Source organism: Columba livia, chromosome 1 (assembly GCF_036013475.1).
Source record: "Columba livia isolate bColLiv1 breed racing homer chromosome 1, bColLiv1.pat.W.v2, whole genome shotgun sequence".
NCBI lineage: Eukaryota > Metazoa > Chordata > Aves > Columbiformes > Columbidae > Columba > Columba livia.
The window spans coordinates 20,050,139-20,072,095 of record NC_088602.1 but is presented as its reverse complement, the minus strand read 5'-3'; the positions used below and the strand labels follow the sequence as shown (position 1 = coordinate 20,072,095).

The 21,957-nt window shown below is 38.6% G+C and overlaps 1 protein-coding gene across 25 annotated transcripts in view; it reads right to left on the bottom strand.

Moving 5' to 3' along the window:
- Positions 1-3,094: 3,094 nt before the first annotated feature.
- ZMYM2 (zinc finger MYM-type containing 2) overlaps positions 3,095-21,957 on the bottom strand; it is an 89,041-nt gene continuing 70,178 nt past the window's right edge. For 23 of the 25 annotated variants that reach the window (XM_065049427.1, XM_065049408.1, XM_065049393.1 and 20 more), the window contains 12 exons: positions 21,823-21,857; positions 19,972-20,101; positions 19,696-19,811; positions 18,708-18,879; positions 16,972-17,079; positions 14,905-14,999; positions 13,539-13,707; positions 12,504-12,655; positions 8,391-8,505; positions 7,087-7,338; positions 6,595-6,715; positions 3,095-3,941 (listed from right to left, as the gene is read on the bottom strand). In XM_065049427.1, the coding sequence (XP_064905499.1) occupies positions 3,749-3,941; positions 6,595-6,715; positions 7,087-7,338; positions 8,391-8,505; positions 12,504-12,655; positions 13,539-13,707; positions 14,905-14,999; positions 16,972-17,079; positions 18,708-18,879; positions 19,696-19,811; positions 19,972-20,101; positions 21,823-21,857 (1,658 nt within the window). In that variant the 3' untranslated portion in view covers positions 3,095-3,748. Of the gene's footprint in view, positions 3,942-6,594; positions 6,716-7,086; positions 7,339-8,390; positions 8,506-12,503; positions 12,656-13,538; positions 13,708-14,904; positions 15,000-16,971; positions 17,080-18,707; positions 18,880-19,695; positions 19,812-19,971; positions 20,102-21,822; positions 21,858-21,957 lie in introns of those variants that run through there. The other 2 variants (XR_010469747.1, XR_010469746.1) reach the window with 1 other exon arrangement.

The window sequence follows — 21,957 nt, the reverse complement described above, 5'->3', positions numbered from 1 at the left end:
CTACACTGTACCTTGAGAATAAATTCTTCAGAAGGATTTCTGGAATCCATGCCTGAATCTCTGCTGTGGGAAACCCAGGGAAAAGGAACTTTTCTTACAGTCTGTCTTACATGTAACGCGTATCACATAACGCACAACATGAACGTAATTTACTCAAGAGTGAATGTTTACTAAAATGGAAATTAAAATATTTAACTGCCCTTCCTAACAGTAACAGACAAAAATGGGAAAGTATAACATTAAATACTCACTTCTATATAATAAAAACGCCAGCAAAAATGGAAATGGAGTGAGCGCCTACCACCACTCATGCCTTTTCTCTTCCATTCTACACACGTCCTCCTCTGGGACTGCAAGGTTCATGGGCCACCTCTCCTGCTTTCCCATCTATTCACACAGCCTCCTACAAGCTTAAGTTCCACATACTAGAAGAACAATTTTTGCTGCATTATAGAGTCACACCCTGAGCACTTTAAGATAATTAATATTGCACACATCGAAATTAATCCACAACCACAACCTTTTGTTCAATAATTAACTGTCATAATTTATGCTTAGTTCAGTCACTGAAGAAAACACAGCTTTTTGTAATGACTGCACACAGTTACTTATAGAAAAAGAGGTGCCTAACAAAGCAAATTTATTTTCTGAGAATTGCAATAATTTTTCACTATTTCTCACAATGAACTGTATTTTGTATGTAATTTGCCTTCTGCTGCCATCTAATTTTCTTAAGATCTTGAGGCTACTACTTCACCTGTGTATTTTTCCAAAGCGGATCTCCAACTGAGGAGATGCAGAGCACATGCTGGCATGATTGCGCAAGTCAGGGAAATCCTGCCCCATCTGCACCGTCCCGGGCTGCATTTCTCAGGTGAGCTGTGCCGGAGCTGCCGGGGATGCCCAGAACAGCCGGGCTGCCACCTCACACCCTCGGAGGGTGGACAGCGAGGGCAGGGTCCTGACACGTGTCGTTAACTCGGGAGCTCTGTGTAGAACAGGGCACACATCTTCCTGCACGGCAACCTGCAGGTAACTCGGTGACACCAACCTGATTCCAGTCCAGCTGCTGACAGTTCTTACAAAGTCATGTATTTGCCCTGAACTCCTAATTATTATAAAATTGCATGTCTTTATTTTTTCAGACCTAAGGCCTTTTATTGCATTTTGCATCACCATTCAAATTTAGGAATAAAATGCATACATTGAGCTATTGAGCACTCTTGACTGCAATAGCTCAGCAGTTTACAAGGTTTGATCTAAACACTTGAACATTATTGCTGATGATGGAATAGCTCCATCTTCTGGACTAAAAGTCATTTTCTTGACAACCATCTTTATATTTCCAACATGGATTTATGCATAAAAATTTCTATTTCAAAACCCAACTTGTGTATTTTTAGCAATATGGAAGGTGAATCTTGGGTAGAAAACGGAAGGAATTTAGGATAATTTCATTTCTGATAAACTTCAGGGAGCATTATTTTCTACTGACACTGAAAATGCCTGTTTGTTGTACAGCATGCCATATTAAAACTGACATTAAGAAGTATTTGTAATCTGATTTTTAGAACAAAAGTTTAAACTGTTTATGACAAAACACTGAACACACACGCACACACACACACACATTTAACTTCAGTGCTGATTTAGGGTACTTTACACTTCATGTTAAAAGTTTGTAGTTTTACAAAAGTGTATTTGAAGTTAAACATTGTCCTACGCACAGACTAGTTAAAGCCCCTGCTGAATACCTGAAGTCTGAACTACAGCAAATGGGGTACAAGTGATACTTATTGCTATTGATCAAAAAACTGAAATGCATATTGAAGTATTCAAGTGAAACACATGACGCATTTTAGGCAGGTAATTAGCAACGATGATTCCCTTACATTAAATCTAACTTATGGTCAAGTCAGGTGTTCAACTGGAGAGGCCCAAACAAAACCGTGATTATAATTTATGATTTTCATTTTTATGAACCATGAGCACATTCTATGGTGGTTGCTTGCAAAAACCAAGCATTAATGGCCTAAGTTTTTATGTACTCACAAAGGGAAAAGAGCACTGGAGCTGTTAGTGATCCACTGGCTGTTGCAGCATTTCTTGATTACACAGGGAGGTAGAATCACCAGAAAAAAAATGAAAAATTAAACGTGTACATCTCCATCTACTTTCGAACTAGTGGTATATCTAAATTAATACATACTCATGGACACACAAGAATAGCAGAAATTTAAATAAACTTGCTTAACAAAACAAAGCAACTGAAGCTTTATTTCTCTATATAGAAAGAGGTGTCCCTATGTGCATTCTTTTAAGCTAAGGAAAATGAAAAAGCCATGCAGCCCTTGGGAGAAATAAATCCTAAGGTGGTAATATATATACAGAGAAAGTTTCCCCTTTAGTAGACGATTCCTCGCAACAGATGCTTAACGTCGTTTCGGAGAGCCCAACTTATCACTACTTCATAGTAGAATATTCTACTACATTTTGTTTTCAGTACAACAGCAAAACCATTGCATGAACCGCCAGGTTGCTTGCATCAGTTAAACAAGAGCAAGTAACAAAACCTAAGCAGCTAAACAGTTATGTAGAAATCAGACTCCTTCTGCAAAGTAAACACAATGAACACAATAGAACAAATGAAAGGACTTTTCTTCAAAAAATATCTTTCAACTTTCTGCAACTTCACATCTCATATGGCTTTTGAACGGAGGCATTAGGTAACAGAATTTTCCCACCCATAGTCAAGTATTGACTGTATTTAAATACAGCAACACAAGGAGAAACAGAAGTTAAAAATTTAGCATACCATATTACTTTATGTAATACAGCATTAAAATCCCTTTTGCTAAGGCTACAAAGGACAGATTTACAGTAATATGAGGTACCAGCATTTATGGTCAGAAAAGATGGAAAAGAATTATATAGCATTGTCATCAGACATTTGTCTTATTTTTTTTAAGGGGGTTTTGGTTATGTTTTTTTACAAAATACATGTCTTGATGACCACATGCTTTAAGCTTATATTCATTTATTTACACATATATATATATTTTATTTGTAGGGGCAATTGAGAGAGAGTCACAAATAAGGAAAGGACACTAAGGTTTTAATAAGGGCAACAAAAATGTTTTCACCAGAATAGATTCACATTACAGTACACCAATATTGACAGCATTCTCTTTTGTCTATTTTTGGTACATAAGATGGAATCTCTCTACATAACCTTATAAGGCTTCAGTAACTAAAAAGTAAAAAACCTACTAGTTTACAATTTATTTAAAAATTCTGAAAGACACAGCAAGTTCTAAACTTTAGTAGTGCTACCCATACACAACCATCCAGTTTAAGAACCCATTAAAAGAGCCTCCTTTCAAGGGAACTTCCAACAGCAGAGTTGTGCAATATGGAAGTCTCTTACTACAAGGGAAAATGAAATTACACATGGCACATTCTCATTCATATTTTGCAATGTAAAAAGTTACAAACATACCTAATCAAATAAATAATAAAAAAAAGAATCTGAAATGTGTTTGTTATGTCTTCTAAAACCACTATGCAGAATAATGGAAACTTTCACTCACAGACTATTTACATACATGGTAATACCCAGGTGAGGGTACACACTGCTACAAAACTCATAAAACAAAGGGTAAACTTGAAATGTTTTCCATAGTAAAGGTCTAGCAGCATGACTATATCTAATGCTCTTGGTTTTCTTGATGGTTTTTGGAAGTTCGTTTTAATCTATGTCTTCATCCAGTTCATAATTGTCTTTATCATAAATGTCTTTTACTAAAAGAACCCGTACGAGCATATTTTCCAACGTGCTGCGGTCCAGGGAGGTGGCAGTGTACCAGATGGGACTCTCCGTGGAGACAGAGCACTCCGGCTGCAGGTAGAACATGTCCGTCCTCTGGTTCAGATTCTGTGGGCTGCAAAGGGGAAAACGCAGGGGAGTTCAAAAACCAGCACGTTAGCAGTTCCAACATCCTGCACAAACCAAACTCTAACTGTACCTAGCCAAGTTAAAAAAAAACAAACCAAACCAAAACAGGTTAATGTGGGAAATGCAGTTTGTCCATAGAAGGAGCAGTGCCAGGTCTGCCCCAAGCCCAGCCTTGTCCCACGTCCTCAGGGCAGCCAAAAGTAGACACCTGGGACTTAGCAAGTATCTAGGAGACCACACACTCTTCCTCTTCCAGCTTTCAAAAATTTGCAGATCCAGGACTTGCTAAACCACCAAGTACTTTCTATCTATTTAGGAACGCCTGATAGAGAGATGATAGGCCTCTTTGGCCTAACACCAACATCAGTAGTTCCTTGCATCGCTGCCTCACAAAGCAATCTCTGAATGAAGAGCCTGGGGCTCCCTTGAAAATCATGGACAGTAATTCTGAGGGATGCACAGACATACAACAAGAACCTAAAATCCTTTCTCCTGTTTTACTCAAAGGGTTGGTAATTTTAAGTCTTAAAATCTCTTAAATCCTGACCCTTTGCAGTTTGATCCAGTCCCTGGAGAAAAACCCTTTACGGAAATTCTAGCGTTTTGTCCATCTAGGCAAGTCTCAGAAAACAATTTTCAGTTCTATGTGTGTATAAGTGCTCATTCATGCTCCCTCCTTCATAAATACTGCAGACTTCAGGGGTCAACTCTATTTCATGTTTTTTTGGTAAAAGTAAGAACTTTTACCAGCTCATCTTCCAAAACTGGCTGATAATGTTTCAGGTGTTGCTCTTCACCTGCTGAGGTGAACGTTGGCTTGTTCTGCTCTCACATAAATTGGATTAAGAGTCAGATAAGAGGCAAAATATGACTGTTCAAAATATCCTAATAATTTAAATATTTCAGCCTTCTTCCTACTTTTTTCACAAGCCAGTATTTTTATAGGAACAAGCAATGATACAAGTGTTGATAGCTTGGAATGAGAGGATCCTGAAATTCCAGCTGCAACTGTCCACTGATTGCCAAGTATATTTCAAACAACTGGCATTACCTTAAATTTTACAGTACCTTTACAATATTACCTTCAATTACAACATTAAATTTGACAGTAATTTTAAAAATGTCAAGTATTTTATTAAAATTATGTCATCAAAGACATGAGGTATATGTTATAAGAAGTGTAAGCAGGAGAAGCAGTCTGCTGCTCTGGTTAGCAATGGTGACTGTAAGACAGCAGGACTTGAAACCACACCATCAATGATACACTGGATGGGTGGGTTTAAGTACATTCTTTTCCCCAAAACTGAGGTGTTTCTAAAGAAAAAGAAATTATTTCTTCCCTTCCCCCTACTGGCTGTACAACTTCAGTTCAAAAACCCAGCTTTAAGTTTTTAACGATATATGTTCTACAAACCATGACAGCAGATAGCGTGAAGGCAAAAAAAAAACCCCACGCCTCTGCAACAATCAGAATTAGCTGAGTTTATGAAAAGCAGGTGCCTGCATTAACAGACCTCATTTCTCTCTATAACATGACATACTTGCACTTCTGCCTACATTGTGCTTAAGTTCTTTCTTCACCTTTAGGAGTAAGATGTTGTTTCCTAACAATGTTTGGTCTCATACTTAATTTGATTTGTGCTGTATAGACAAAGTCATTTTATTTCTTTGGTATCACCTGCCTGTATTTCACTTAGAGTTACATAAAATCTACATTAAAATCAGTTGCTCCAATGGCTGTTCCAATTAAAGAATAGTATTTCCCATGAAATCCTGTTTTCAAACACTTCCAAAACATTGACAACCAAAACTTTCAAAAATTGACAACCAATCATAGGACAAGCGGTAATGGGTACAAACTGGAACACAGGAGGTTCCACTTAAATTTGAGAAGAAACTTCTTATCAGTGAGGGTGACAGACACTGGAACAGGCTGCCCAGGGGGGTTGTGGAGTCTCCTTCTCTGGAGACATTCAAAACCTGCCTGGACACCTTCCTGTGTAACCTCATCTGGGTGTTCCTGCTCTGACAGGGGGATTGGACTGGATGATCTTTCGAGGTCCCTTCCAACCCCTGACATTCTGTGATTCTGTGATTTAACTACTAAATTAAGTTTTTTTTAAAGAGTTGCCCAAGCTTTTGTTTTTAATATATCAATTTCTGCGCAGAATGGAAGGAAACAAGCTTTTCTAAATGCTGAGTTACCATCAGTAATATTTTTTCTACTACTAAATGTTTTCAGCTTGCTTTCGAACCAGGTACCTCAAAAATATCTACATTTCAGATTCCTGATGACTTAACATGAAGTAAAACCACTGTCTCAATCCAATTCTTACTGAAGAGACAGGGACCTCACAACCAAAACCCTCAGTAGCAAAACCTATCAGATCCCTTGCTGGTAATTTTCTGCAGAAATACCTGGTGTTTCCATGTAAGAGAACTGAATCATATTGTCATTCCCAGATGGAGTCTTTGACAATTAACATTGAAGTACTCTGCTGCTCCACACTTCTGCACACCTTGTCCAGATACAGAACTGCAGATTTCAATGCTTTCATTTAGATATTTTTCAGAGGATCTCAAGACATTCCCTTTGCTTGAGCTTATTTCATGTTGCATCAACCCTGTATCATACTTACCTTTTAGACAGATAGCACTCAAACATTTTCACAGGGCATCTAGCTGGATCAGACGTGTTTTCAATTTGTTCAAATACTGGTTCATCATCTTCATGTTTCCTTTTTCCAGTAGTAATTTTATCTTTAAGAAGAAAATCAACAACATCTAAGCTATAACTTGAAGTTATTTTACATTTTTCTGTAAATTTCCCAGAGTGGGCAGCCCACCAAGTACCGCAACGCGGTCTCCACAACTGTGCATATCTGCAAACTGGAAATGCAACCCACAGCCACAACAATGTCACAGCATTTAGCATGGAGACCAGTGGGCTCAAAGGGATCATACAACGCAGAGACCCTGTAGTCTCCATGGGCCACACATTCCAATTAAAGATCTAGGAGCGGGGAGCTGCTAAACTTTAGGCTCTGGCCCCTGGCAAGGTGCCCAGATGTCCCTCAGAGGAGCACAGTGTGGATGCTTCTGCAATGCTTAATTTGGAACTGCTGTAGTACCTTCACTATCAGCTCTGCACAGGGAAGACACTTGATATCGAAGACACGCTTTGCTTTCCATTGTTAGAGGATTTTTTTTCCACTGTCTAAAAACAGTGCCAAAAGAAAGTCTTAAGTGCTGCTCCACTGTTTTCAGGCCAAAATATTTAGTGTTAAAGTAGAACAGAGTATTCAGAAGAGCAACTGGTGAATGTGATCCTAGCTGTTTAATCCTCCAAAGGTAATCTTCCTCAACGCGAGAGAATATTGATCCTTCAAAAAAAGAACATTAGAGAAAATATACTGGATTATCCCATAAAATGTTCAGGTGCAAAAGATCAAGTTTCTGTTTATTAAAATTTAGCAAAACACTCATAACAGAAGCATCTAAAAGCATATTTGACTATATATCCACACCCCCAAAACCACCTCTTAAAGACACAGGTACTGTTTCAAGAAGAGACAATCAATGGGAAATATCAGTACAGGCAATTTCACACAAAACACATTTCTGTTTAATTACAGCAGCTTTGCTTACAAGTGGCTCCCTCATGTTCTAACATAAAAACAAACGTTCAAGGGACTAATCTTAATCTCTTCAAAAATAGTGTATTTTTAGTTCATTTTGCTCTGCTCAGGAAAGGCCTCCAAATAGTTACACGTTCTTCTCATTATTTATGGATATCTCACTGTGAAAACACTCCTGGACCGTACCAGGGTTCAGCAAGGGCCCTATACACAGTTTCCCCAGTGCTGTACAGAGAAAAACCCACATGAAGAAGAGAGAGGAAAGGGGCTGGTAAGAACAAGCCGTCACTCAAGAGAGAATTGTGAGAAAGATGGAAAAAAGTGGATTCTGCAGTTCAGCACCAGCATCAATCTGCTGAGGAAAATTCCCATTTTCTCCATCAACTGACGATCCTCCTGAGCAGAAGGCCCATGGCACAGAGTCCTCCCAGTTGAGCTGAGGAAGACTAAAATACAGAGCTCGTCAGCCCTACCCACACGCAGCCCAGTGCTTGTCTGCCTGCTTCCCACCTGGGAAAATAAATAAGCGCAGGCCGAAGAGCAGCTGCTTATTCTAACTTTCCTAAAAATGGATAATCAATTTAAGATTAACAGGCGACGGCAAAATCAACTCTTGCAGCATCGATGACCAAGAAATGAGAAAATAAGAACAAGTCTTAATTGAACTCTTAGATGATATCTTTATGATTTTTAATCAATTACTATTGCAATGCATAAGATGTCTGTATATATCTACGTGCTTAAGAATACAGAACTATTAAGAGATTAAAAACATACATGACCAAAAAGAAAATTACCATCTGGAAGTATGCTTGGTTGCCAACTTCTAAGGATTTTATTTAATTCCTGTTCAAACGTCTGGTAGATTGGATCAATAAATATGTTGTCTTTTCGATTACTTCCATATAAATACTATAGAAAAGAAAGAGACACAATATTTACAATTTCACATCAGAGCAAATCCTGTGCTCTAGGGTTCATTTCAGTACAATGCTCGCACTTCTAGAAAAAAAAATCTAAAAAGAAACCAATGACACTTTTCCAATGTTTAGTAGTTAAGTTACCTCCAATATAACGTATGTTGTGAATTTCTAATAGGATAAGAATCATAGATTAATTACGACTCTAACATTTTTCTCTGCATTTTCCTGTGTGTAACATTGTATCAGTGAATGAGAAGTTATTGGAAAAAAACACATACATGCACAAAAAACCCCAAACCAAAACAAAACAAAACCCAAACACAACTCATTTGTCTTTTCCTCTACCTAGGTCTTCAAAGGAAAAAATAAATTAGCAAGAATCTGTTACTTTAAATGAGAATTCTGGGCTCTGACACAAGCATCTTCAACACAGAAGTGGGAGCAAAAACCCCGACGATGTATTAGTGGTGATGATACGCAGCAGTGCCAGAAAAACGACAGGATGGTGCAACACGTGTGCCTGTTCTGCAGTCTAATTATCTTAACCCTCTTGACCTTACAGACAGAAACTCTTTTGAACCTTTACCAAGAATTAATGGCTGAGGTTTAAGACTAGTATTCGACATTATCCTCTCTTGAGACAATTCTAAGAAATGCAGGATTGGCTTCTAAGACTTTCCACTTCAGTGTTCTCTCTGCTTGAACAGGCCTGTTGCAAGTGCACACAATAAAGTGACAGACACAAAAAACGTATTTACCCCTGGAAATGGCATCTACTTCTGTACACATACTCGAAACAACATCAAACACAACGCTCATTTATACTAGATGGTTCAGCATATCTTGACTTCCTTATCTTTGTACTTAGTTTTATAAGGAAAAATGAATGAATACACTTCCCAGAAGCCTCCAACACATCATCCTGATTTAGATAACTATTTTATACTACATGCTTGACTAATTCTTCAAAGCACAATATTCCCCAAAATGTGCTTCTTTCTTTCTATATATACCAGTTTTGATTTTATAAAGCAATTCTAAACCAGATAATACAGCTTACTACAAGCTTCATAGGGTTTGCCCTTCTGTTCCCTGGCACATTATTCCTCCACGAATTTTCTTTTTCTCCAGTTTGTGTTAAACACTCACACTGAACGCTGGCAGCGAAACTGAATTAAGACTGAAAACTGGTTCAAAACCAATTCCCACAGAAGCCTGCGAGAACTCCACTAAGAATACTTCTGTTTCCTGGTTCAGAATAAGCGCCTGGCTAAACCCTGATGTTCCCAGTAGAAACCTGTGCAGCCCCCAGACCATGAGCACCCCAGAGTCTGCAGAAGAACGATGTCATGTTCAGCCTCCCCTGCTACACGACACCCACCACGCATCCGCACACCTTCCTTTCCACACCACAACACCGTGCTCTGCCCCTGCCAGCTCCAGCTGGGGCAGGATGACCACAAGCGGTCTCCACCTGAGATGAGCTCTACTGAAATCACAGCGAACCGGAAGGAACTGCAGGCCTCCGAGTCCCACAGTGCAGAACAGGTTCAATCACCACCCACAGCACCTTTGGACAAACAACTGCCAAGCTCCATCAGCCTGAATTTTGCCCAAACTACCCCATTATCGCATGTGCGAAAGCCCCTCAAACCTCCCAGTCTGTACTGGGACAAAGAACGAAGGCCACAATGCGTGTTAGCAGGGTTGGCTAACACCTTCTTCTAGATGAACCTCTCCACTATAAGCCCACCTGACCATGCAACAATCTTTACTTTTAAGAGTGACATTTTTCAGGATCAGTACGTCAGACTTATCAAACCCATTATTGAATCATTTCTGTCTGGAAGCAGAACCAGTTGAGCTGCAAATGAACCTGAACTGAGAAAACGTACCATGTGACTCAGGGACCAGTTTGCTGGAACAGATTTTCTAAGTGCTTCCCTTAAGAAAAAGTTATTTTAAAATACGTCAAAGAAACAACTTAAGACTTAAAGACTCCTGAGCACTTCCTCTGTGCTCAAACCACATTACATCCATGAGAAAAAGCTCTAACCTGAGCCCATACGTAGCCACACTGAGTGCAGTGGTTCTGGGAGGGGGGGAAGCTCTCTTTTTCTAATTCTGTTCCTCTGAAGAGAAACAAAATACTGATGAACTTTGGCATAACTTTATCCTTAAATGGCATCATTTAATCTCCTCTGAGTCCCTTTTGAGTTAAACGGACCCAATACCTTTTAAGTGGCAATTTATGCTTTTTCAGTACTCATGTTGGGGTTGTCAGATGGAAAGACGTACTGAGAAAATACTAGAAGGCAACACAGTTTTGTTGCACATTGTGACAACTGTGTTGCATTTAGTGTACCCTTAACTTGTCTAGACCTGCTTGTTGAGAAGCGTAACACACATCCACGCACATGCAGTTTGCCATTAGCACACAGATGTTGGCTGTAGCCCTTGTCAGCTCAATGCTCCCGTGTTTCTGTCCCGCTTGCTGCTGTTGGCCTTTGTGACACACAAACTCCACAGAACAGGGCACGTCTTCCTGCCAGCCTGAACAGCACTGGCACAACCGGGCCCATGAAACGGGGCTGTTAACATCACCTGAATTAAACACTGGACAATAAGTATGAGCGCTAATTACAGTAGCGTGGCCACAAGATGTTCCTCTAACGTTCCAGAGTTGTGTATGTGTATTAGGGCCCATGATAATTGTGTTGTGCCACACAAACTTTGCTTCTGATGAGATTAAAAAAATCCACAATGCTTTACACATAACTAGCTTTCACAATAAACAAACAACGTCAAAGGCAGAAAGAGAAAGGTGAAAAAAAAAATATTAGTAAAGTTCCATTTTATAAACACATACCTCACTCTGTGTATTGTTGATCAGCTTAATAGGAGTCTTTTCAATTCAACAGAAAGATACAGGAACAGTATATCATGCAAGTGCAGAAGCAGAAAGCTGAATTTGAAACATGCCTCGTAGCAATACTGACTAAAATGCCAAACAGCGAATGCTTGCTTCTCAAATTTCAGCCAGGAGGTAAAGATATCAACTAACTCCTTAATTTTGCATACTTGCCATACAGAAAAATTACTGCCAGTACTAACTGTTTTTAAAATACTTCGATTTTAAAATTGTTATTTGATTCAAGTCCTCTGCCTCGAGTAGAAAACAGTTTAAGCAAGATTGCAAAGCCTGTGAACAGCTTGCTTTCCATATCATAAGCATTTTTATTGCCTTTTAATTTTAATGAAATTTTCTGTGTTCTAAGCTCTGAACACTGCTTCTTTTATCTATGATTTGCCTTATGTACCAAGGATTAAAACATCTTCTAATTAAAAGATAAGCTGTGCTATAGCTTTTCTAATTATCTAGTGATATGTTGTTGTCTTCACATTCGACACATCTCAACTGACTCCCTTAATCTTCGAAATATAATGTAACTGCAATTTGAGGGCAGGGTGTGTGTGTAAGTCAGTCAATATAGCAGAGCTGCCTGCACTCTACAAAAAAGCCTTTCTGGCCAGTCTGCAATGTTCAGTAAATTAGACTCTCCCCAAAACACACTCCAAATACCTTGTTTCCACTATATGCTAAGTAACCGAACTAGTGAAACATTTAGAGATCATGCTTCGTTTCATTCTGGTTTTACATTTAACCATCTTAAGCAAACAAACTGAAGCACTGCATTTGGAAGAACTATGTCATTTCATACTGCAAATTCCTTGCTTTAACCCAGCAAGAAGCTAAAAATGATTTAACTATACCAAGTTTACATTTGAGTTTTCAAGAAGGGTCTGCAAACTCATATTCTGTACAGACAGCTTTCTACAATGTCACTTTCACAGCAACCTCTCTGTGTTCCAGATCACAGCGATCATATAAAGAGCCAATAAATCCACATTATCCCCATTCTTCCACTGAAATGGATTACAGCCAAACAAGCAGCCCTGCTTCCCATCTCTACAGCCTCTACTAACCTCCTGAATCCCAAGACACAGATAATAGATGCTGTCAGGTGCATAGTTCTCTCCATTTGGCCTTCGAATTTCGTTGACGAAATGTGTCAACCCATAGTTTAACTCAGCTGAAGTATGTGATAATAGATCTTCCTTTAATTTCACAGACTTTGCTGCAAAATAGAGAAAAATGCTACATTATACAACAGAATTATTACACAGTGAGGGTGGGATGGGTTATTTTTGATTTGGAAAGCAGGAAAACAGCTTGATACAATAATGAATAAACAAGCCTGAATGTACTAAGTACTACAAATGTTAGTCTATTAAAATAAACAAGGCGACCAGAGTAAAGTCTAATAAACCAAATACAGTATCACCCAATGATGAATGTACTGTCACGCACAGCTGAGGATGACACACAAGTGGCCCAAGATGCTGAAGTGAAGACAGTGCTGTAGAGGGAGAAATGGCAATTTCTGAAGATCCAACAGCATAACACCACGGTGCTGAGAGGCACGTGGGAGCTGAATAACAGCAGGAGCAGAAGCAACGGCCCTTTTCCCTCACTGTGCGAACGTTCCCACAGAGAAGCGCTGCAGAAAGGGCAGCTCCATGGGAGCAAATGTCACCTTGTGTCTGAGCTCCACAGCCAGGTAATACCTGTTTCAAATGGAGATCTCTATCCAGGACAAAGAGAAGGTTGCCCCTCCCTTGCAATTTAGAAGTCCAGAAAAGCTGTGAACTCCAAGGTGAGTCAGAGCATCAGGAAAAAACAGGATGCAAACAAAAAATCAAAATGGTGGCGGAAAGTCAGAAAAGCCAGGAAGGTGCTGTCCTGGCTTGCCTGTGAGATGCAGCATTTTGAACCAAGTAGGGAAAAATTCTTTAGGAAAAAAGAGCTTGGTGACTCTGTGGTGAAACACTCCTAGTTGTTGTGGAAACATTATGGACATGTGAAAGCTTCTATTAAAAATTCCAGCTGAAAATCAGACGACTATAGCAATTCTGCCTACCAAATACAAATCTGAATGCTAGATTTTTGCAAGTACTTACTTGATTTCAGTTCCTCTAGTTCTGGCAGTTGTTCATCTAAATGTCGAGACTTTACCCAGTGCTTCCAGGCATTTACACCGTATGCATATTTGAACGGAAAACTACACTCTGAGTTTTCAGAGCTGTCATCGTGGGACTGGTATTCTGACACCGCTTTCCTCTTCACCCCCTGCCAGTGAAGAACAGTGGTTAACGTGTGACAGCTGCTGACGGCAGCCTCGCAGAACCTGGGCAGAACAAGGGAGCTGCCAGCCAAACTACCAAGTTTCAGTGTTAAGAAACACAAGCTTCATTCAGCAGGTGGTAGATTCTGTGTTAAACACCCCTCTGAGGACACTGTTTACTTAAGCTCACAGATATTTCTAATTCTAATTTCTAATTCATCTTGCAAACTGGTTCCTAATGCAGAATATTTTCTGGAAATGGAATTTCTGTATTGCTTATATCATATTAGACAACAAACACATGATGTACCAAATAATTCAGTGCATCTACAGGATTTCTTCGTGTGAACATGCAGGAAGTTAAAATTGCTACAAATTATGTCCGAAGGTCAACTTTTAGGCTCAGCTGAACTCATCTATGGAAAAGCCAGCACTGGTCTCCAGTTAAAGCACGTCCAGCAGGGGATATGCAGATAATACCAACAGTTATACTCCAAATTTAAAATTAGAAAGGCACATTTATTTTTAGGAACTCTTATTAGAAGTTGCCTGGTTTTTTTAAAGCTGTGATATCTACAGCAGTTATTGCAACAAAACCACTTGAGCTTTGTGCCAGGCACCAGAAACACTATTTCCTGTCAGTTTTCTTCTAAATAAAAGAACGTGACTATTTTACTTGCAATGCCTAAACTTAGATTTTTTGACTGAAAATAAAACCTGAGAAACTCAAAAGCACATGAAAAAGAGGATTTTTTTAACCATTTTATGCAGCAGATGTTATGACTCCCATTATAAGTCATGGTAATACCAACACACTTCCATTTTGCTATCAAATTAAACCAAGAAAGTTTTCTTCGGAGCAGAAGGTAGGAAAGGATTACTGTGATCACAACAAGGATATAAACACCAGCACGTTACATCAACAGTTCTACCAACATGAAGCAAAAGTGGGATCAGAATTTAGAAATGATGCTCCTATTAAACCAACGGTTAACTGCAACAGATAGGACTGAAATAGTTTTATTATTTGAAGTATATCAATTTACATCATAAAGATGGGATATTAGGCATGAACAGGCAATAACATGTTTTAGAGCAGCATGAGAACTGAAGAAAAACAAACACACACACACCACCTGGCATATTTCTGCCCACTTGAATGTTACATGGTTGTAGGTTTTTTAACACCACATCAAAATTACCTTCTTTTTGGATCGAGGCCTTGGCTGTTCCTCATACTCTTCCCCAAAAACAGGAGGTAATAGAAATTCATTTTCTGTATCAAGCTCCTCAGTTGCTGAAAATACATTAACAGAAACTTGATAATACCAGTTTGAAAGACAATGAACTATATAATTGTGCATTAACATACGCTTTATGTCATAAGGGGTCTGCAAAAGCACATATACGAAACATTACCAAGGACTGGATTTCAGTAAGAGGAAATAAACCTATTCCTATTTTGAAAGTAAGGCAAAACTATCAAAACATTTATTTCTAAATAAATTGTAAAGGATGCAATACTGAACATTTTCAAGCACTATGTCAAGTCACTAAGGCAGCATTTTTTACTATGGACCCTCAGACAATTCTTCCTGCCTAGGCAGCCTTCACTATGAAGTCTAAGCCATGGTGAAAATAAGCAGCTATGAGTGGAAAAAACACAAATTATCTTACTATAATATATGCATATAATACATGTCCATGTATTTCCATAATTTCTATTCATGATTTATATTTTGTATAGCACATTATACCTGGTTAAAAACATTAAGAATCAGAATGTCAACTCTTTCAGAAAAGCTGGTTGTAGGCTGTATTTATATAAGTGGTGGAGGTCTAGGTCATGATGGATTACAGTAATTTTGGTAAAGAGAGAGACAGTAATATTTCAAAGTACTATTTACTTAACATTTCAGGGGTAGGCTGAAGGACCTATTTCAGGCAACACAGCGGAATGAGACAAGGTACGAATAGATTTAATGTTGCAAGTTCCATTTTTTTTTTTTACTTTGCTGCAGATGGTTCATACCTCATTTAACTATCAAACAACTCCTTCATTCAAAGCTGAGTACTCTTCTGGTGGTTAGTCTGATTTCACCACCTTACTACTCAAGACACCATTCAAACCAGTCCAGATAAAACAGCACTCACATGCAAAGGTCTAAGAACTGTGCCCTAGACTCAACATCAGTTCTTCTCCTGCTTCCACAAAGAATCTCATCTCGGAAGCACTTCAGTGTAACCAATATCTATTACAAACTGCTATTATTTACTATTCCATTTTGATCTTTTTCCTCCCATAGTTTTTCTTTCTCATGTACCAAGCCTCACCTATAAAGACGGTTAAAGAAAAATCTAGTATGCATCTTGCTAGTAAACTTCCCAAGACTAAGGTCAGATTAAACCCCAGATTTGATCTTTGAATTAGACATACAGCAAACTGAGAAACTCAGTCTGGACATCTAGTGCAGATATCTATGGCACAAGGCAAAAGGAGACTTTCAACATCAGATACAGAAGCTAGCCAGGGAAGGTATGAGTTATGTGTCCAAGAGAAGCTCTGTCAAGGGAGATACTTGCTAGAGCTGGGAGCTTTTGTGGATCCTGGATTGATTAGGACATGGTGTAAGGAAACAAACACTGTTGCCTGCATTCTGTAGAGAGTGGTAGACACTGTAACACCTAAAACCACAACCTACTTTCAAGACATGTCTCAAAGTAGTGATTTTCCTGCTAATTCAGGTAACTCTGCCTTTTCTCAAATACAGTTATGGCCATTAGTGAGATACTAAAAGGTAACAAGTGGAGCACAATATAACTGGTTTGCTATTTCCTAACAAACTTGACTGGAAAATTTGCCCTTGTGTCTTTTCTGCTCTAAACCATCATTTCACTTGCCATGGAAGCACCTGCTGATTGAAGAATGCATTCACTGTTTTCCACGATACAGGCCATCTGAGTCTTTAAATCTCCAAACTATCTTTCCTAAATTCATGTCCAAAACCAAACAATGCATCCAAGTTCTTCTGTGAAAGGTTAATACCCCTTTTTCTTCACATTCTGTTTCAAATACTGTATCTATGAAGACGGAGGAACGCATTCAGAAGTCCCCAGTCTTGCAAAGGCACAACAAAGTTCTACCTAACAGAGTCAGTCGAGTGGATCTTGCAGTCAAATTGAGTTTCTCTGAAATGATGATGAATCAAAGTACAACTGCTGCCCACAATGTCTATTTCACAAATTTTATTAAAATGACATAAAAATACCTCTCGGAAAGTCTATTTCAATATCAAGGTCTGGTTCATATGGAACATCGGGCAAGTTCGTCTGTGCCTCTGTTTCCGAGTTTTGTAGATTTGACTCAACTATCACACCTGTAAATAAAAATAAATAAAATTTTTTAAAAAGAAAAACCTCTTGTATTTTAACCAACACATGAATTAGTCAAAACAGGGCAGATTTAGAACATCAGAAGCTGAGTGGTTCTGAAGCTGTTTGTTCTGTTCATCACCATCCCAGGTTTCATTGTCCTTGAGATCTCAGATTTACTTCTCCAATTTCCTTCAAAAGGAAAAGACACTTACTCGCCCATCTGTCCTTCATTAAGATGAGCCAGCAAAACACATATAGACAAAATCAAATACTTTGGAATCTGAATCATATCAACCAACTCAAGCACAAGAAACCTATCTATTTTTCTACACAATTCTGTTTGCAACAGAACAGACTTTCAAATCTGTGAAAGAGACGCTACAAAAGCGAACAAAGGTGGCAGGTAGAGAGAAACAAAAGCTTGACCTCTTTCAAACTTCTGGCAAAGAGAAACTTCTCCAAATTCAGTTCTCTGCAAACGAGCAAGCTCTGATGCCATACATCTATTCATTCAGCTAACTGCACTTAGGAAAAGAGAACAAGGATCTGCAAATGACAACCCTGCAGCACTACCAGAAATGTCCAGCTTTAGTGAGGGAATGGCAAGAGTTTGGAAAACAATAAGCCTCCTGGCACTGCAGCACGACCGGCCTAAAGCGTAAGCTCATGTCATTTACCAACCTCCTTTGAGACGTGTTGAAATAGCTTGAAAAAAGATGCAAAATTTCGCCTGAGTCATGGAAAACCCTTAAAATCTTGATTTTAGAAAAGGTGGCAAATTCTTCTGGGAAGATACAGAAGAGACTTGAGGATTTTGGCAGGTAGAGCCAGGGAAGGGAGGCAAAGTGAAAATATCTGTGTGCACTGTGAAAATATCTTTACAGCATATGCGAGACTTTTTGATCTTCAGCTGTAAAGTTGTTCCAGACAGTTGTCTCCTTTTAAGTGAGCTGGTGGGTTGACAAGTCATTCCAGCATCACAACTCCAATGGCCCATCAGCTGATGCACTACTGTCTTCAAAGGGATGATACTTGACCATCAGGATCAATCAAGAGCCAAAGCATCATTAGGTCATCTGGTTTTGTTGACCACAGTCCGCTTGTGAAACATACATTTCTCTTAGTTTTAACAGTCCCCACTTCCCCACATCCAATGTAAAAATGGGCCTAGTAACGTGTTACTACAAAGAGATCAGATCCCTGTCACATCCCACCTTGTTCAGAAAAAGTTGTGTTCACACCTGTAAGACACAGTTACAGAGATCACTTTCCCTAAACTTTTGACTTGAGTTTTTCTGGAAGGAATAATGGATTTGGTATGGCTTGGTTTGACTTATGCTGAGAAGAAAACCTGTGTGCAACCCTGGATCTGACTGTGTTTTAAAGGCAAAGGTCAGGTACAGCACACTGAAGTCACACAACAGACTTCGGAAAGTTTTTTGTATTTCAAACGTGCTAAGATGACCTTTAAATAATTAAGATTCCAACTTAATATAATAACCCATAACAGCATTGTTGTACTTGAACAACCTTTCCTTAACACAAAAAAATAAAAAAACCAAACCCTTCTTTTGATTCACACACACAACCCCAGAACTCCAAAGAGTCAACAACTCGGGAACAAACTCACCAGCCACATCAGAAGCTTCAGTTTTTCCATCATGTTCAGGTACCATCTCTGACAAGTTCAGTAGCTCAGTTTCCAGTGGATTCGAGGGCACTTTTCCCCTCAGCTCTTCTATTGCTGCGAAGATTTTCTCACTGCTATCCAGAGTAGTGGGCAAGAAAACTGGAACTGGTACCTATGCAAACAGGGAAGAAGAGAGACATAGTAAAGAAAAAATGCTGCAACAAAGCATGAACAGCAGTCAACATAGAAACAAACTCTACATCCCTCTTCTAAAAGACAAGAGTTAATACATATTAGAAACATATCACATCAGTGTGAGCTAACAAAAGAATGTTGACAGGTTAAAAAATTCAATCTAAATTATTTGAGAACAGAAGGGAAAGCAAGAAAATACAGGAAAAATCAAATGTGACAAAATATAGAGAGTCAAAGTAAGGACAGAAGGGACTTTGGAGCTTCAAACGTGTCTGACTGTAACAGTTTAGACAAATCAGCATCCTGGTTTGGTGGCTTGCTTGTGAAACACGGAACTTTACGAAGACCATTTTTTCCCCACCATTTGGATTAGATTTGGCACATAAGTCACAACATATTTGATTTACATATATTTTCTTTTGCTGGTGCAAGGTTTGTTTTGTTTTACTTTTCTTCCTTCTGTTCATCCCACTCAGCCATCCCTCCCCAACACAATCCTTCAGTTTCCCCATTATCAGAACAAACCTTGCTGGTTTATGCTTATTCAGCAAACTCAAAAGCATTGCTCAGAATTATTTCTAAAAAGCTCAGCAGCACGAGATTATCCTGCTGAAAGCAGGCAGGCAAGTCCTAGGGAACAATCAGGAAATTAAGTGCCACTGTTGGATTTCTAATGCTTTGTCAGCAAGTGGTGCTGCCGCATCCTGCCATCCTTCAGACGGGCCAGAACGACAACAAGCAACACCGCGTGGATGCGAACAGATGCCCATCTAAAAACTGAAGTCTCACTTACAGGAACAGGAACTGTTGTAGGAACAGGAACATTTTGACTATACATGTTCATAGGCACTGGAACGTAGACAGGTACAGGAATAGGCACTGGGACATATTCTTTTTTCCAATCATCTTCTATTAAAAGAAAAAAGAAAAAGGCAAACACTGCCAGGTACTTAAATATAATTTACACCTGCAGTTTAGGGAAAAAAATCAGAATATTTGCAATATGTTCCAAGTCAGTAACCGTTAAAAAAGATCTCAAATGAAGAAATGAATACAGTTCAAGAGTTACCTGTCTGACAAGATTTTGTCTGCATATGAGGTTTACAGTATGTGGCTTTTGTCATTGTCAAAGGCTTGCAAAGAACTGCCTTGTTCTTCATTTCTCTGTTGGGTGTTGGAGAAGGCGGCGGTGCTGAGCCCTACGGACAAATGAAAGAGAACGTGCTGTTGCACCAAACTGATTTCAAGTTCTTTATTTAATCTATCAGTTGATACTTTTCATATAAAAGCTACTGAACAGGAAGCTCATAACATCACCAAATATTATTCTTTAATTGCAAGCTGTTCTGCATTTCTAGCAATGAGCTGCCACTGCCAGGAACGTAACAGTTGTATTTTGCACAGTCAGAGCTACCACTTTGATTAACAACTTCTGGATCATTTGCCTTTTTTTTCTTTTTATTTTTTAATATTTTAAAATTTACGATACTCTTAAGATATTCTTTTAACATTCTTGTCTAAATGAAAGTGTCATTTAAGCTTTACCTTTAAAATAATTGTAGCTGTAAAAAGAATACACTATAAGTAACAGAGCAAACTTTTGGCTCAAGGTCTAACCTTCTTGAACTACGCTATAATCTAAAGATGATATTTTTAAAAATGTATGCCTAAATGAAATTTTGCTAAACAAATTTTTAATGCTTAAAGTATGAACTCCGAGCTCCCCCTGCTGGCTCTTCTATAGCGACAACAAATACTTGGGGACATCATATAATGCTCCAACTGCATCCCCACAGTCAACAAGTAAAACCCTCTTGTTCCAGACATGGGTTTTGTCCCCTAGCACCTGTTTTAGAACCTGATTTAAGAAACAGGCTGTCATTTTTGTCTGGTAATATGTACTAAGATTAGTCCCACATATCCTTTTAAATATAGAAAGTCAAGTCGTAGGAACAGCAGTAGACCACAGAGGAGTGCACTTGTAAAATATATTAAAAAATATAGTATCACACATACCTTTTATATGATCTTTAAACATTTATGGACTGAATTAATATCACTCAACATAAAATGGTATGTTTGCAATATGACAGTTTAGCTTGTCTGATGTCTAGTTAACTAAACAATCTTATTTTCTGTGTTTTTCATTAATATATTTTATAATGCCATCAAACACTTCCACTTAAATCTAGGATTTACCTTGGAGAAGCCTATTCACGTTAAAAAGGTGAGTCAATTTCTTCACGGAAAAACAGGCAGTTCTGAGATCTCCCAAGTGACAAACAAACCAAACCCAAGTTTCAAACAAAATACACTAAGCTAACTGAAAAAAAGCCCAAAAAACCCATCACCACCACCACACTTTTGACAGGCTGACAAAAACTGGATCTGCAGAGGAAGGCTGCTGCTCCACTCGTGATCCCACCCGCCCAGACAAACCTGCACAAGGTTACGCTTCCCTCCTCTGCCAAGTCAGCCAGACCTTGAGCACCAATTATTCTGCTCTCGGGAATTGCAAGTTAAGACCCGCAGCTTTATTTTCAGTCTTTCAAAGCTGAGATATAACCTTAGTATTTTAACTGACCAGTGAAATTCTCTTCACTTTCTACACTCAATAAATACACCTAATTAGTCGAAACATGTGAACAAAATGCACATAGTTTGTGGATTAACTTTTAACCAACGCTTTCATAGACTATAGACATAAAATACATGGCTGATGATTTGATTTCCCAGAAGATGCTGAAAAGACAAAATATGAACATCCAAAAATTTAATTACAACTACCAACTCCATAAATTTAGCTTAGAATCATTCAAAGTTACTGGGTTTTTTTAAATAACATCCCCTTAAGCTACCACGTTCTTAAATTTTAAATATATCTAATTCTGTTACACATGTATTAAATTTATGTACTTACTGTTAGTTTAGTTCGAGGGGTTTGACAGCCCTGATCTAAAAACGTAAGAAAACATTTTTAGAAATTTCTTCCCCTTTTTCAGAATGAAAGAAAATGTCAGTGAGCAATTCAGACAACATCTGTCATTAGGATAAC